This window comes from Juglans microcarpa x Juglans regia, chromosome 2D (genome assembly GCF_004785595.1).
Source record: "Juglans microcarpa x Juglans regia isolate MS1-56 chromosome 2D, Jm3101_v1.0, whole genome shotgun sequence".
Classification (NCBI taxonomy): Eukaryota; Viridiplantae; Streptophyta; class Magnoliopsida; order Fagales; family Juglandaceae; genus Juglans; species Juglans microcarpa x Juglans regia.
The window spans coordinates 30,264,719-30,281,560 of NC_054596.1; the positions used below are offsets into that span (position 1 = coordinate 30,264,719).

The 16,842-nt window shown below is 36.9% G+C and overlaps 1 protein-coding gene across 1 annotated transcript; it reads left to right on the forward strand.

Moving 5' to 3' along the window:
* The first annotated feature begins 530 nt into the window (after positions 1-530).
* LOC121250257 (protein PAT1 homolog 2-like) lies at positions 531-14,900 on the forward strand. Its single transcript, XM_041149313.1, is given in 6 exon segments — positions 531-980; positions 1,679-1,827; positions 3,721-3,777; positions 8,377-8,452; positions 12,328-13,404; positions 13,407-14,900. Coding segments are annotated over 6 exon segments (2,421 nt in total). The 5' UTR covers positions 531-928; the 3' UTR covers positions 14,417-14,900.
* The last annotated feature ends 1,942 nt before the right edge of the window (positions 14,901-16,842 follow it).

Consider the following 16,842-nt stretch of genomic DNA (forward strand, 5'->3'; position numbering starts at 1 on the left):
TAGCTAAGTGATTTGGATCAAGGCTCGGGGGTGGGGGCGGGGGCGGGGGCGGGGGCGTTTGGATGTTGAGATGGTTTCTTTTCATCTCATTTTATCACATCTCATCTCATTTTATTTCATCTAATCACATCTCAATATTCAAACACCACTCAAATATATACTTTTCAATTTTAAATTTTTAAAATTTTCATCTAATTATTATTTAATCATTACAATTTTTTCAAACTTCTAAACAAAATATAAAAAACAATTCAATTTTTTTAAATTTTAAAACAAAAATAATATTATAATAATATTTTAACTCTATAATATATTTATTCAATTTTTTATCTCTCATTTCTTAAATTTTATAAAATATTATAATTCAAATTATTTTATTACTATTCACAAATTATTTTACTAATATTTACATATTTCAAATCTCTCATTCTTGAAGCATCCCTAAGTTCGTTTTCCAGCCCGTTTCAAATCGGGTCGGTTATTAGGGATCGGATCTGTAATGCGTTTTTCTTTTAACAATCCTAACCGCCGACGCGCGTGGGGTAAAACCTCTACGTCCTCTCGCATCAAGCCTGTATGAAACGTAGAAACGTAGGAGGATGATGTGAAAGTCGTCGCCTTCTTGGGCTGCAGAATGACCTAACTTAACCATTATGCTTAGAATATAGTATATACCTCTCTCTCTCTCTCTCTCTCTCCCTCTCTCCCGTCTGTTTTAGAGGGGTTCTCATAGCCTAAAATTCTCTCAATTCCCAAAATAGACATATTCTACACGCACACATCCTTGCCGTTGCCCCGTCTCACCGCCTAATTCACGAACACCCTAGAACCCACTTTTCTTCTCCATTACAATGCACCCAACTGAGTCTATTTTCCCTTTTGTTTAGCGTCGCGATTGCTCGCATCTTTGGAGGTTGGTTCTGTGAATATGGAGAGATCCGACGGCAAAGCCTTCAAGGACTTCGCTGAAGATTCCTCAGGTCGAATTTCAAGATTCTTTTTTTTTCTTTTTTCTTTTTTAAATTTAAATATGATCTTTCCTTTTATGTGATTCAATTTTTAAGGCTTTTTTGGCTCTAAATTGCTTGCTTGGATACCAGAATAAGAAAAGAAAACTTCTTTGTTCTATCATTTTTGTTCTAGGAAGATGAAGCCTTAACAAACATTCTTTATCCCCATTTTATTTTATTTTATTTTTTATTCCTCTTGGCTACCAACAAAATTATCTTATCCTTACAATATGCGACTTTGGTTATTGTCTTCAATAATATATAAGTTTAAGTTCAGGTTATGAGTTATTTCGCCAATCAAGTCCGGTTTAAAGAATTTCTGTGTATCAGTTTTAACGTTTATTGGATTGAAGTTTGGTTTAGTTTAGGGTTGCATAAAGTTATATCTCTCCATGTTGTCCAAGTGTTGGTCCTATACGGTAGGGAGACGAATGGATTATTTGCGAAAAGCATACTAATTGGGATATATGAAACTGCTATTGGATTGAGAATGAGAATAATTAGTGTGAAAAATGTAACTTTTTGGCTTCTTCCTTTTCTGGCATGCAACATTCTACGTTAGAGATTGATACCCAAAACTGGATGCTAATTTGTGATGGATTGAAGCAGAAGTAAGTATTATTGCTGATCTGATATTCTTTTATAACTGTGTTTTGTTTTTCATGTAGGCAATGCACTCTTTGATGCATCGCAATATGATTTTTTTGGTCATAATGCTGTGGAAGAAGTGGAGTTGGGGGGTTTAGAAGACAATCGAGATAATGGTCCCGCATTTGGACCTGCTGACGATGAGTATCATTTGTTTGATAGAGAAGAAGTAAGATTTTTGTTGTCTTCGAAAAATGTTCAACTTTTTTTTTATTGGTAAAAATTAAAAAAAAAAGGTTTAAACTTACTTTGTTGAAAAATGTTTAAATTTCTATCTCATTGCATGTCACAACTCACAATTATGATTTCCATCGTGTATTCCTTATGGTTGTAATCAAATGTATCTCAAATTAGTGTCTTGACCTAGGGAAAGTGCTAAACACATATGTGCCACACCCAAAAGATCCAGTTGAAGTTACCACTATCGATGTAAATTTTCACTATAAAAATCTGATATGGGACTCAGTGTTTATGTAATACGTTCACAAATTTCCCATGCAAGATGGGACTTAGCACAATCTGGGTATCACAATCTCCCTTGCATATTTCATTCACTCAATGGGGATGTCAAAAATATGTCAATAGGTATGGTATATACTTTCCTTTTCTATGTTTTTCAACGTAGCATCTCAACTATATATAATCCTATTTTGATTATCCCCATCTTTACACACTTTTTTTTTTAATGACGGGGGAACCACCCCACGGTAGAGCCCTTAGGACTCACCCATGGAACCTAAACCCTTGATGAGACTAGCACAGCAACCCACCACCATGGCCTCTGACTTTATCGCAGTTTGATCCCAAGAACCTGTGACATAGGGCTCATGCAGACAAGTTCTCCCTTACAACTTGGGCTACCCATGGGTGGGTTTTATACCCGTATACATATTCAAACATTCATACAACGTTTATCTGAGAAACCGTCCAATCCCTTATGGGACTTCCATTCCAGTTCCTCATCAACGTTGTCGTTTCACCTTGCCCCTTGTTGCTTCACTCATCGTAATCACCTATACTTCCTAATTACCTGGATTCTGCTTAGTCTTATCATATGGGTGTTTCCTGCACAGCCAATAGCACTCCTTGGTTTTGGCTTTCAATTCATCCATTTAGGCCAACTGCAATAGTGTTTGAGAGTTGAGACTCCGTTGATGTTTTCACTGGAGGAGTTGAAAAAAAATCAACAAACTTCCACCTTCGTCTTCCTGAGTTATTGTTAATTCATGAGTAACTACCTTATTGTTAATCCACGCTATGCTTTTCAAGGATTCCAGGGAGAGACCTAGGAGTCTGAATCTGTTCCCTCACTCCTATACCTCACGTGTCAAGAGTGCTTCTAAGCTCCTTCCAATAGATGAGATATAGGTTCTGTATCAGCTGAGGGAGAGTAAAGAGGCTTCCCCAACCTTGAGCTAAAGGAATTGTATCATGTGTATCATGAAGAAGTCATGAAGTGGAAAATAGTATCCGCTTGAGCATTAGTTTCACTTTAAAAGCTATTGTGTAGGTATCCTAGAGAAAGAGGTTGAACTTCTTTATCTAAATCTGAACATGGTAACATGCTTCTTTGATTGATAGAATCTTTGAAGGTTTGGTTATTCACATGCAGATTTTTTAGGGTAATACAGGTTTATTTTTTTTATTAATAAGATAAAATATAATTAATGATGAGAAGAGATGGTATCCCAGTACACAGGAAGTATAAATGAATCCACTAAATAAACAAAAGACCTGTTCACCTCTGTGAACACCAACTTCTCTCTTAGTATCATATTTTGTGTCTATTAGATGTTGAAATAATTGACTGTTTCAAAATTGGTCAGTTTCTAGATGTTGGTTCGTTTCTAGATTTAGAAGGAAGTTTTTAAACACTGAATAATGCATCAAGGAGATAGTGGACTCATTAGAAAATCTATCATTAGAAAATGTATACTCACTCTCTCCTCTATCTTTCAAAACTGCAAGTTTAGTGACGGAGTTATGTTGCATTCTCAACAATTCAGTTCGCTGGGTCTGAAAACTAGTATGTTGTCTTCAATTTACTTATTTTTCATCCCAGGTTGTAGGTCTCGGATCTTTGCCTGACGTGGATGATCTAGCTGCTACTTTTGCAAAGGTTAGCTTCCTTGAAATTGGTGCTCATGAAAGAGTTATATATAAGTTTTGATGAGTTTCTCAATTTCTTTCATTTTAATGTCGTCTCTCAACACTTTTTTTTTTTATGTGATGGTATTAGATTCTAACTGTATTGATCTTTTCTCTTCTTTCTATATGTTAAGTTATAAGAGACCCTTCTACTTAAAAAAAAAAATTTAAAACACCCCCTTCCTCTAAGCTTAGGGATGCTACTAACGTAAACAATTCTACAAGCCAAGAATAAGAAGATTCCATTAAAATATTCTGAAACGTCATCAATAAAACCCAACAGTAGCATTTATTTCAAAACGATAAAGTTATGAGTTCTCATAAAACCCTTAACGTTATGAAGAAAGACATTATAAAGAAAAACTTGCTCATAAACAATAAAATTATTCAAGTCTTGGTCTTGGTCTCCATATGCTGAGCCTGACCTATAGACCTCTCATTGAATTCTTCATCATCTATGACATTTAAAACGTAAAGACAACAGTGAGTCGAATACTCAGTTAGCAAATATAATAGAGTAAACATTTATAATATATAACTTATAAAAAAAAACATTTATAATATATAAGATTTCAATTTTTAACACATGCATAAACTTAACATTAGAAACAAAACCTCTAGATCATACATATACATTACATGCAATTCCTCATTACACATGATTATGCCTTGTGTACAAGGGTCGGTGATCTTTAAGATCACGATTCCAACCAATTGTCTTTTGTGGAACCCAACCAGAAAGGAGATGGACATTACTCAATGAACTTGTGCTCTCGAGTGAGCCATTTTTGGCATTACCATGCATCTCTCATCCTTTAGCACCATTAATCCTCAAAATTTATTAGTCATAATACAGTACGTGCAATCATGCAGTACTTTCCTAAATTTATTAGTCACAATACAGTACGTGCAATCATGCAGTACTTTCCTTTCCCTTCCCTTATGTTTTATTCATTACTAACATTAATATACATTACAATTGCATAACAGCACAAGCAGAAGCATTTCTCAATTGATTTACATTCACAATTTTCATGTCAATTGAGAATTTGAGATATGCTTCTGCATGTGCTGATATTTAATTGTAAGTATTTATATTAGTAATGAATAAAATTTTAGGGAACGGAAAGGACAGTACTAATAAATCATATTGAGAGACACATACAAACTTCTGTGTTAATACCTATACAAACTTTACTTTCTAGACTAGAGCTTGATTTCTCCTTTTTTTAGGGCATTTTTGGTGAAATTTTAGTTTGGTGTTTCTTTGCGTTCTGTGTTTGTATCATCATGTGCAAATGGTGTAATTCTATTGCTAATGCAATTGGGATTGTCATCATTGTGTATAAAGTCTAGGTCCTAGCTAATGCAGAAAATGTCCACATTATAGTTTTCAGTCACTGTGGGAGTTTCCAAAAATCCCTAATGGTAGTCAATAATTTTTTATAGTTAAAAAGAAATTTATTAAACCACATAATTAGGCATAGCCCAAGTATACAAGAGAAAACACCTAATTAGAAGCTAAGAACTAGAGAATGCAACAAAAATCATGAAAACAGGTCCTGTCCAATACAATAGTCGATGCCCAAAGTAATAACGTGTGGAAGATAAAATCTGTAATTCCTCCCAACGAGCATTCTCTGTCTTCGAAACAACGACCGTTCCTCTGAAGCCAAATACACCACATAAGACAGAGATGAACCATCTTCCAAACTGCAGCAATTCGGCGACTACCCTAAATTCCTCTCTAGCAACCCAGAAGATCCACCACCCTCCTAGGCATCACCCAAGCAAGACCAATCCTATTTAAAATCTCGTCCCATAGAACCCTTGTTACTTCACAATATAGAAGTAGGTGATCTGCATTCCTTTTGCACGTCAATAATAATGAGACCATGCTTTCTCAAATTATCAGTTGGCAAAATTTTCCAATGAGAATCCAGCCGGCCAAGAAAAGCAACCTTGAGAGGCACTTTGCTCCTCCAAATGCATTTCCAAGGAAAATCATCGTAGGATTGATATGGCATAGCCTTATTCAGTGATCTGACCAAAAAGTTCTTGTTCCGCGATGAATCCAAAGCAACCTATCCTCCCCACTGACCTCCATATTCAAGGCATACAACATGCTGAAAAAAATCTGAGATCTCACCCACCTCCCAATCCTGTACGGCTCTAATAAACCTCGCATTCCACTATAAAAAGTCATTGGAGTTGTCCATATAATTTGCTACAGAAGCTCCATCAAATGCAGTCCCAGAAAGAGAAGGGAAAGCATTCTTTAGGGTAGTGTCCCCACACCAAATATCATGCCAAAATTGAATCTGGGATCCCCGACCCTGCCACCACCAATCTGAAATTACTAATAAAATCCCCCCATCCATTCCGAATAGATTTCCACTCTCCCACACCATACACACCTCTTACTTTATTTGAACACCACGCTCCCCAAATGCTCCCATATTTGGCATCAACCAAAGAGCATCCCCCTCCTGGTGATACCACCATAAACATTTCCCTATGAGTGCCTTATTATAAATTCTCAGCTTTTGAACCCCTAAACCTATTCAGCAGTCATATAATTAATCTTCACAGCCTCTAACTCAACTAGATATTCATAGGTATACTTCTGGAATTTTCCTGCAAATTGGCAGCAGGGTTTTCTTCTTGATAACCTCGTGTTCAGGAGATTTCTTCAGTGTATTAGGCTTATAGGACAGTTTCTCTAAGATTCTTGATTTTAATATCAAGTATGCGCAGTGTGTCTAGGAGAGAGAGCAAATTTTTAGGGCTTATGACAAGTATTTTACAGTTATTTGTCATATTGATTATCTTCTTTACTTAACGATGAAATAAATAAATAAATAACTCTTGCCCATAATGCTCGGCTACACTATGCAGCAATTAGTCCTCTTGGTTTTTATTTTTCTTAGTGCTGTAGAGATATGGGCAGAAATATATGGAGAGGGACAGCATTTATAACTTAGATTATAGAGCAGGAAGAGCATAGATCGATGAACTGCTCACTTAGGACTGCTGCATCAGTTAGTAAGGCCTAGAGGGCGTACCCAACACACATTGGAGGAAGAGATAGTTTTCTTGAAGTTGTCTTACCCATGGTGGCAGCACCTTCTATATTTCTTTTAATGATTTGACAATAAAAACTTCAGGAAAAGAGTTGTTGGCAGGCCACAGCAAAAGAAGTACCTCTGGTTTATTAGCAGTGGGGCTGACTTAGAGGAGAGGAAAGAAAGTTTTGGGCTTTCTTTTCTTTAGGGCTGGTGGCACAACACAGAAATATGGTATGTTTTTCTATTATGTGCTAATTCTTGTTTATGAAAATTTGAAATCCCTAGGGTCAATTACAAGAAGAGGGTGGCAGCTAGGTTAATGAGAAGGACTGTTTTACTTTATTGAGGATTGAAGTCTAGGTATAAAGGGGTCGGCAGCTAGGGAAATTTCTAGGCTGTGCAACTGCTATCTAGGGTTAGGGTTTCAAAAAAATATATAGGTTTCTGAGAGCATAAGGGGGCGACTCTAGGGCTTAACTTGGGCTGATCATCATTTTCTTGGGGTTTCTAGATGTTTTACAATTAAAAACTATCCTCTTTGTTCCAGAATTTTGGCAGCTGCATATCTTAGTAGTTCCATATGGTTTCTTGGCACTATCCGAATCGTTAAGAGTTAAAAGCTCGTCCTAATCTATCTTAAAGTGCCAGCTGCTGGTAGGGTTCTTAATACTTGCTTCTTCAAATTTATAAACAGGTTGTGATAGATTCCTATTCTGCCTAAGAGTTGGCTGATTTAATGCAACCTGTCATCTCCTATCGAATATCTGGTCCATTTTTAAACATAATAAATATTACACAAAATAACTATGAAGGAAATCATGGGCCCGGGGGCCTAGGGTTCGAATTCCACCCCATACCTAGAGATTCTAGGGCTTGGCTATAACAAAAGTTCTCCCAATGCTGGTGTTTAGAGCGCAAAATATGCATTTAATGACAGTTCACAGGTGACTGCTTTAGACTTTATTCCTTGTCGGTATAGAAGTAGGTCTTTAGTTTCTTATACTTGTAATTTTATTTCCTTCAAGATCCAGGAACTAGATGCTGTCTATCATCTCGATCTATCCCTAGCTATATGATTCTAACTTCTGTAATGTATGCTGAGTTCATTTGATTCGTCATTCAAACATTATAACCAGCTATTTAGCATGGAGAATTGTTAGATATGCAATAGTGGCTATTCAACTCATGGCTCCCCCTCCTTCATATTTACTTTGCGTTTATGGTTGCGTGAATGGAGGTACTGTTTAGTCAACCTTTTAATTGTTATGGTTATGCTGGTTGCTTCTTGGTGGCATATATTTTTGTGACTAAAAACATTGAAAATTGAATGCTATTTACTAGAAGCTTCATTTTAGCTTCATTTGAGTGAAGGTTGCTTGATCATCATTGCCATCGTGGTGGTTGTAGTTTTTCTATTGATATTATATTGCCCTTAATCGCAGTGCCCATATAATTTTTAATCTTTACCCCAATTTAGTAGTTGACGATGTTATGTTACACAGTTGAACAGAGCTGTAACAGGACCAAGACACCCAGGAGTTATTGGTGATAGAGGATCTGGATCTTTTTCAAGAGAAAGTGAGTAACCTTATTGTGAATATTTTCTGCCTTTTGGTAGTCTTTAGATTATTGGTGATGCAATTGGGTGTAAGTTGGATCAAGACATGCTACAATCTAATTGAAAGTAGTAGAAGTAAACTTTTATGTTGAATGGATTCTTTTGTAAACTGGACTTGCCTGTTCATTCTGAAATGCATAGTTAGAACAACATCTGTGTTCTTTTTTTCCTTATTAGAAATCGAGACCACTATGCAGCAATGCTTCATTTTTTCCCCCTTTGATCACCAAATTATTTAGATGTTGAAGAAAATGTGATGTATTACACATGCAGTTTGATGAGCAAAGGGATCACACAGCTGTTGAGCAAATTTTGTGGGTAGTTTTCCCTTCTCTCTCTCTCTCTCTCTCTCTCTATATATATATATATGCCTGAACTTTTCTCTTATTTCCGGCGCTTCTCGCCAGAAATAATCCATTGATCTCTACTAGATTGTTTGTTTTATTTTCATTTCAATCTTCATTTGTTCTCTTCCTTTTCTCTTTGGTTTTCTGGGTTGTTCTTGATACTAGTTGTTCGATGGGTTCGTGTCGGAAGCTACGTATTGATCAGAAGCTATTTGAGTTTAAACGAGAAAATGCTTAGTAGTGAAGGATTACAGAGAGCAATCATAGGGTCACTAAGTTCATTTCCATTAATGCTGCTATGGAGTGGTTGGCATCTACGTTGGGGGAATCAATAGTTTCGTTCAGTTTTTGTCTTTGTCAGAGTTTGGACAAGAAAGAAGGTGTGGCTTCATTGTTGTTCCAGAAGGGTCAAAGGGCGAGGGGTAGAGGAGGTTTGAAGAATCGTTGAGAGTGGATGTTTCTTCTTCCTCTGTTTCGGGCGTGAAATACAGAGTACCTGAGAAGGTTGTATCATTTTCTCACGTTGCCGAGGGATGGAAGGGGAGCTTCGTGGAGGTTTTGAAGAAGTCACCGCCGAGTATGGAGGGCAGTAGGGAGGTTCGTGGGGTGTCTGGTGGGAAGATCTTGCATTCGGGAGGGCTATTGATGCAGAAGTCTGTTCATATTCTCAAGGGTGATGGTGTGATTCCCAACGAAGGCACATCAAGGACTGGGGGGGTTCTTTCTGGTTTTTGGTGGGAAATGCTAATTATGGTTTTATCACACTTTTTCATCTTCTTTTTGCAGATGATACTCTTATCTTTTGTGATGTTAATCGTGGGCATTTCAAGCCTTAAGGGCTGTATTATTATGTTTTGAAGCTGTATCAGGCCTTAAGGTGAATTTGGGTAAGTTGGAGATCGTTCCGATGGGAGAGGTGCGAAATATTAACTGTTTGGCTGCTCTTTTGGGTTGTAAAGTTGCTTCCTTACCTATGAAATATCTTGGCCTTCCGTTGGGCGTCTTTCAAGGCTAAGTCTATTTGGGATGGGATAGTTGAGAAGATTGATAAAAGGCTGGTGGGTTGGAAGCGATTATACTTATCAAAAGGGGGTAGAATACTAGAATTACTCTTATTAAAAGTACTCTTTCCAATCTCCTAATTTATTACCTATCTTTATTTCCATTGCCTGCAGGGGTGGCAAACCAGATTGAAAAATTATTTTGTACTTTTCTCTGGGGTGGAATGGGAGAGGAGACTAAATTTCACCTTGTTAGTTGGAATAGAGTTTGTTCTCCTATTTCAAATGGAGGTTTGGGGGTTCGTAATTTGAGTAGTTTCAACAAGGCTTTGTTGGGGAAATGGTTATGGAGGTATCAATTGGAAGAGGAGTCGTTGTGGAGGGAGGTTATAGATCGGAAATATGGGAGTGATTGGGGGGGGTTTCTAAGGAGGCTAGGGGGGCTTATGGTGTAAGTTTTTGGAAATTTATTAGAAAAGGATGGGAGAATTTTGCTAAACATTAACTTTGCTGTTGGTGAGGGTTCAAGGATCCATTTTTGGTTTGATGTTTAGTGTGGTGATCAGGCTCTTTTTAGTGAGTTTCCGGTTATTTTTAGTGTGGCAGCCCATTGGAACACTACTGTTTCTGATTTGTTAGTCTGTTCTAATGGAACCTTGTAGTGGGATGTTTGTTTTACTAGAGCTGTACAGGACTGGGAACTTGATGAGGTATCTGATTTTTTCAGCTTCTTATGCTCCCTGGGGATTGGGGGTAATAGAGGGATAGAATGTATGGAATACGGGTAGTAAAAAGTTTTCGGTATGGTCTTACTATAAGGCATTGACTATTCAGTATTTTTCTCCTTTTCCTTGGAAGCGTATTTGGAGGTCTCATGTGCCTTCCAAAGTCACTTTTTTCATACGGACAGCATCACTCGGGGACATTCTGATGATTGATAACTTGAGAAAGTGTGGCTTTGTTGTTATGGAGTGGTGTTTCATGTGTAAGAAACATGGGGAATCTGTGGATCATTCATTTACTTTTGCACTGCGAGGTGGCAAAGGCATTGCGGGATGATATTTTTAGTAGAGTTGGGCTGGCTTGGGTGATGCCTATGAAAGTAGTGGATCTACTTGCGTGTAGGATTGGGCTTCAACGTTCTCCTCAAGTGGCTGCTGTGTGGAAGATGGTTCCTTTGTGTCTTATGTGGTGTATTTGGTGGGAAAGGAATGAGCGATGCTTTAATAATAAGGAACACGCTATGGAGGAAATTTGGAAATTCTGTGTTCTCTTTATTTCAATGTTTTTCTGCTATAGTGCTTAATGGAGCTTCAGCTCATGATTTTTTGTTTTCATTATCTTCTTTATAGAATGTAATTAGGTGTTTTCTTTTGTATACTTCCTGTATACATCGGCTTCGCCTATTTCATTCGATGAATAAAGTTCTTTCTTACTTACAAAAAAGAAGAAGTTTTAAGTAGGCTTTTGTTTCTACTCCAAAATGTGAATCTTGGAATGGCGGGGGCCTACTCAGTCATGCACAAAGTGATCGTTTGATGACTCGTTCTATAAAGTGATTTTGGGATTCATTTCAATGACAAAAACCACTTTCTGCAGAAGTGAGTTTGATACCTATCCAAAATGATATTTGGGATCTTAAAGTTGCTTCTGACTGATTTTTGACATATAGACCCAAAGTAAGGAAACAGAGAAAAACTTCTTCATTGGGTGCTTGATTTTGCCAATCCTAGCGTTCCCAAAGAAAACAAAACTAGCCAAAGGAAATATTCCTTTTTTTATTTTTTATTAAGTAAGAGTCAAAGGAAATATTCATAAGAGGTCAAGAGTATCGGAGTGATTTGATATTCTGTGATATTTTAGAAGTGAGCTTAAAGTACAAAAACACACTTTTGTAGCTTTGTGGAAAGAATATATAAAATATGAGGATAATGGTGTTCTGTCAAAATATTAGTTGGCTTAAAATGGTGAAAATAAGGAACCATATACAGCCTAGCGGGAATGCTTCTGGAAAGCTGTTATTTAATGAGCATGAAAATGTCAAAATTCAGTCGGTGTAATTTGCTGACACAAATTGCATAGTTAAAATTTGTTTGAGGCTTGTGACGTAGTTGATTTTCTATATTAGCATACTAAAATATGAAGCTTGTGTGAAGGCATCAGAAAGCTCGATGATTGGCTGAAAATGTATCAAATAGTCCTTTTAATTTCACTTTTTGTCATTGTAGAAATTCAGTGTGAAGCGCGCACGCGCGCACATATTCTCAGCCATTATGAATAATATTTGATATAGTGGAAGGAAAACTGATTTAGCTGTAGCTATTCATGGAGCTTAGAGTTAAGAATCAAGTCTGGTGCTCATTTGTTTGTTTACCTCATTCTTTTTCGTCATTTGTTTGTTAATTGCAAAAGACTGCTTCTTGTTGCCCCCTCCACCCTTGTTTTCCCTTCTGAACTCCCCTCTCGCTAATGGCAAGTTCTGTGCAGGTTCATCTGCTGCTGAGTGGACACAAGATGGAGACTTTGGCAACTGGTTAGATCAGCATATGTTTCGCACTGATAGTGTTGAAGAAGAGAAGAGGTGGTCATCACAACCTCAACCCTCTGCTCGTGTTGCGGAATATAAACCTTTGTACAGAACATCCTCATACCCCGAGCAGCAACCAGTGCTGCATCGCTACTCTAGTGAACCAATTCTAGTACCTAAATCAACATTCACGTCTTTCCCTCCACCTGGAAGCAGATCCGAACATGGTTCACCACACCACCCTAATATGTCTTTTCTTGGTGGTGGTCCACAGATACCCTTCTCTATACCAAACCTCTCTCCTTGTTCTAACTCTACTCATCACTTGGCTGGTTTATCTCATGGTTTGAATTATGGTGGAAATATGCTTCAGTTCACCAGTGGTGGCCTTTCTTTTAATAGCAGGCCACAAAATCACTGGCCCAACCATGCTGGTATACTGCATGGGGATCACGCAGGCCTTTTAAACACTATTGTGCAACAACAGTTACCTCATCAAAATGTACTCAGGTCCCCACAAATAATGGCACCACAGCAGATGCTGCAACAGCAGAGACTGCACCATCAATTACCCTCTTTGGCCCATTTTGCGGCACTACAGTCCCAACAGTATAATGTCCATCCATCGTCCTCACATAAATCAAAGTTTGGATTGACTGATATGAGAGACCAAAGACCAAAGTCATCACAAAGGAGCAAACATAATATGCGTTTTTCTCCGCAAGGATCTGATACTGGTAGCCATAAAAGTGAGACTGGGTGGGTCCAAATTAGATCCAAGTATATGACATCTGAAGAAATAGAGAATATACTTAAAATGCAGCATGCTGCTACACATAGCAATGACCCATACATTGATGACTATTACCACCAAGCAAGTCTTGCCAAAAGAGCTACTGGATCGAGGCTGAAACAGCCTTTCTGCCCATCTCACTTGAGGGAGCACCCTTCTCGAGGCCGTAATAGTACAGAACAACATCCTCATCTCTCCATTGATGCTATTGGTAGGATACCTCTCTCTTCGATACGCAGACCTCGCCCCTCCTTGAAGTCGACCCTCCTCCATCTGCTTCTGGTGATAACTCTGACCAGAAAGTCTCTGAGAAGCCTCTGGAACAGGAACCAATGCTTGCTGCTAGAATCACCATTGAAGATGGAATTTGTCTTCTTCTTGATGTCGATGATATTGATCGGTTTCTACAATCTAGTGCATCCCAGGATGGTGGGGCTCAGCTCAGGCGAAGGCGACAGATCCTTCTAGAAGGTCTGGCAACATCACTTCAACTTGTAGACCCACTTGGCAAAACCAGCCACACTGTTGGGCTGACTTCCAAGGATGACCTTGTGTTCTTACGATTGGTCTCTCTTCCCAAGGGTCGTAAACTCTTATCTAGGTTCCTTCAGCTTCTCTTCTCTGGTAGTGAGCTTGCCCGAATTGTTTGTATGGCTATTTTTCGTCATTTAAGGTTTTTGTTCGGCGGCCTTCAATCTGATCCCGGAGCAGCTGAGACAACCACTCATCTTGCGAAGACAGTTTCCTTATGTGTCAAGGGCATGGATTTACGGTCGCTAAGTGCTTGTCTTGTTGCAGTTGTTTGTTCTTCAGAGCAGCCACCACTGCGCCCTGTTGGAAGCCCTGCTGGTGATGGGGCCTCTATTATTTTGAAATCTGTCCTTGAAAGGGCTACTGAGCTCTTAACTGATCCTCATGCTGCTGGCAACTGCAGCATTCCTAATCTTGCACTGTGGCAAGCTTCATTTGATGAATTTTTCACACTTCTTACCAAGTATTGCCTGAGTAAATATGAAACTATAGTGCAATCCGTATGTTCACAGATCCAGCCAAGTACAGACGTCATTGGATCTGAGGCGGCCCAAGCTATTAGTAGGGAAATGCCTGTTGAGCTTCTACGCGCCAGTCTTCCTCACACTGATGAGCACCAACGGAAACTTCTATTAGATTTTGGTAACCGTTCCATGCCCATTGCTGGGTTCAATTCCAGTGGGGAGAGTAGTGGCCGGATAAACTCAGAATCAGTGAAGGGTTGACTGAGGATACCAACAGATAAATTTCAAAGGTTTTGGAAGAATCTATGCCTTGGTTGATTTTTCTCTGCACATCTTCTTTGGATGCTTTCGTGAAAGTACGGATCTCCTTTAGTATGCTTTGATGTAGTAAATGTGAAGTGGAGATCTCTCTTGAATGTTTGCACGAAGCGAATCTGCTTTGGAGTGAAATTTGGCTGCATGGGAAGTGTATGCAAGGCATGTGCGATTGTTGCAGGTGCACTTCAAGGCTTGTGTAATATGTGTTATTTACCTTACTTGGGACAAAATTTCCTTATGATGCTCATTTTTACGACTTTATGGTCTCGCGCAATTGTGTATTATGATGGAACTTCATGGTGCATGTTTTTAACCGAAATTCTTCTTTTAGGGAGTTACATTGGTGCTGTGTTAAAACTCCAGACAAAGCATGGTGGGCGTAGAATGTACAGGTTGATCTTACTGAACCTTCCAAAACTTCGTTTCATTCCATCTAATTCACTTGACTGATTGGTCATTGTCAGCTGTAGGTTACCTATCTACTTGGATGGACACATTTTTCTCTCTTGCTTTGGCTTGATGGATGGGAGGGGTGTAACACCGAATCCTAAAATTCATTAGGATCGGTTTAAGTCTCGTTTGTTTTCAGAGATTAGATGAGATAAGTTGAAATTAAAGTTAAAAAGTTGAATAAAATATTATTAGAATATATTTTTTAATATTATTTTTATTTTAAGATTTGAAAAAATTGAATTATTTATTTTATTTTGTGTGAAAATTTAAAAAAATTATAATGATGAAATGAGAGGTTTTTAAAATTTTAGGTTTTAATCTTGAAAGGACTCGTTTTATTTTGGGTCCACGGCCTATAATTGTAAAAGGCTATTATTATCAGACAACTTATAATAATTTTTAGAACCATCGTCTGGAGGGAGCCCATTAATTTTGTAAGTCTTGCCATGTACATTTCTGGGCCTTTTATCTATTACGGAACCAAACTCATTAAGTTTGACACGAGCCATTGAATGTTAGAATAGGGATATCACGGGTCTTGTTTTGATACATTTTGAACTATACTGGTTCTTATGGTTTATCATTGATTTATCACTGAAATCGAGATTTTTAGTTTTTTCAATCTATCGTTTACACGTAGCACTAAATAAGTTTTGTACTATAACTTTTTAATATTATACTTAATTGTTAGAGTTTAGTATTTATTATTAACAATTAATAATTCATTAGTGTCTAATTAACTAGTATAATATATTCGTTTATTTTTCTAGATGAAATAAGTTGAGATTAAAGTTAAAAGTTGAATAAAATATTCTTAGAATATATTTTTTAATATTATTTTTGTTTTAAGATTTGAAAAACTTGAATTGTTTATTTTATTTTATATAAAAATTTGAAAAATTGTAATGATTAGATGTGATAAAATGAATTGAGAAGAGTTGTGAAAACAAACGAGGCCTACGTAGGATCTAATTTATATCAAACGTTATATTAATTTTATGTTATAAGATTAATAGGCTTGAATAATATGATTAAAATTTTATGTTATATTCATTAACAATTTCCTATATAAGATGTATAATATAATATAAAAACTTATATATAATGTAAAAAAAATTATATATTATAAAATATATATACATATATATACTTGTCTGGTTCGGTTCAAACCGATTTAAAAAAAAAATTATTAATAATTACTAATTCATTAGTATCTAATTATCTAGTATAGTGTAAGTAGTGTTAACTTATATCAAATGTTATAAGATTAATATACTTGAATAATATGATTAAAATTTTATGTTATATTAATTAGTAATTTATATGTAATATATATAATATAATATAAAAAATAATATATATATATATATATATATATTGGTCCGGTCTAGTTCAAATTGATTTTCAAAATATGAAAACCAATTTGGATATTTAAAGAATTGGTATGAGACTGGTTGTGAACTAGACCAAACCCATCGGTTCAACTAGTTTTCTGGATTTTTTTATACCCTTATGTTAGAACTCAAAATACATTGCATTTCAGTGATTTATTTAAATAAAATAATTTTGCTTCTTCTTGGTGTTTTTAAAAAGTTTCTTCGATTTTTTAATAAGTTCGGATATTGTTGTCAAATTGAATATTTTGTTCAAAAAAAAAAGGTGGACATCTGTAACACGCTTTCTCTTCTGTTTTTTGTTTTCTCTTTCTTTTATGGATAACCATATTGCACCTACTGTTTTATAGCCTCTTGGACTCTCACATGATTTTTTTTAAAACAAAAGCACTGAATAGGCTTTAGAATTCAAAATCATTTATTTTCTCTTACTCTCGCCTTCTCCCCTCCCCCATGTCGTCTCTTTATCATCTCTGTCCACCACCACTGTTCAACGATATCTCAAGTGAGTCTCTCTTCTTC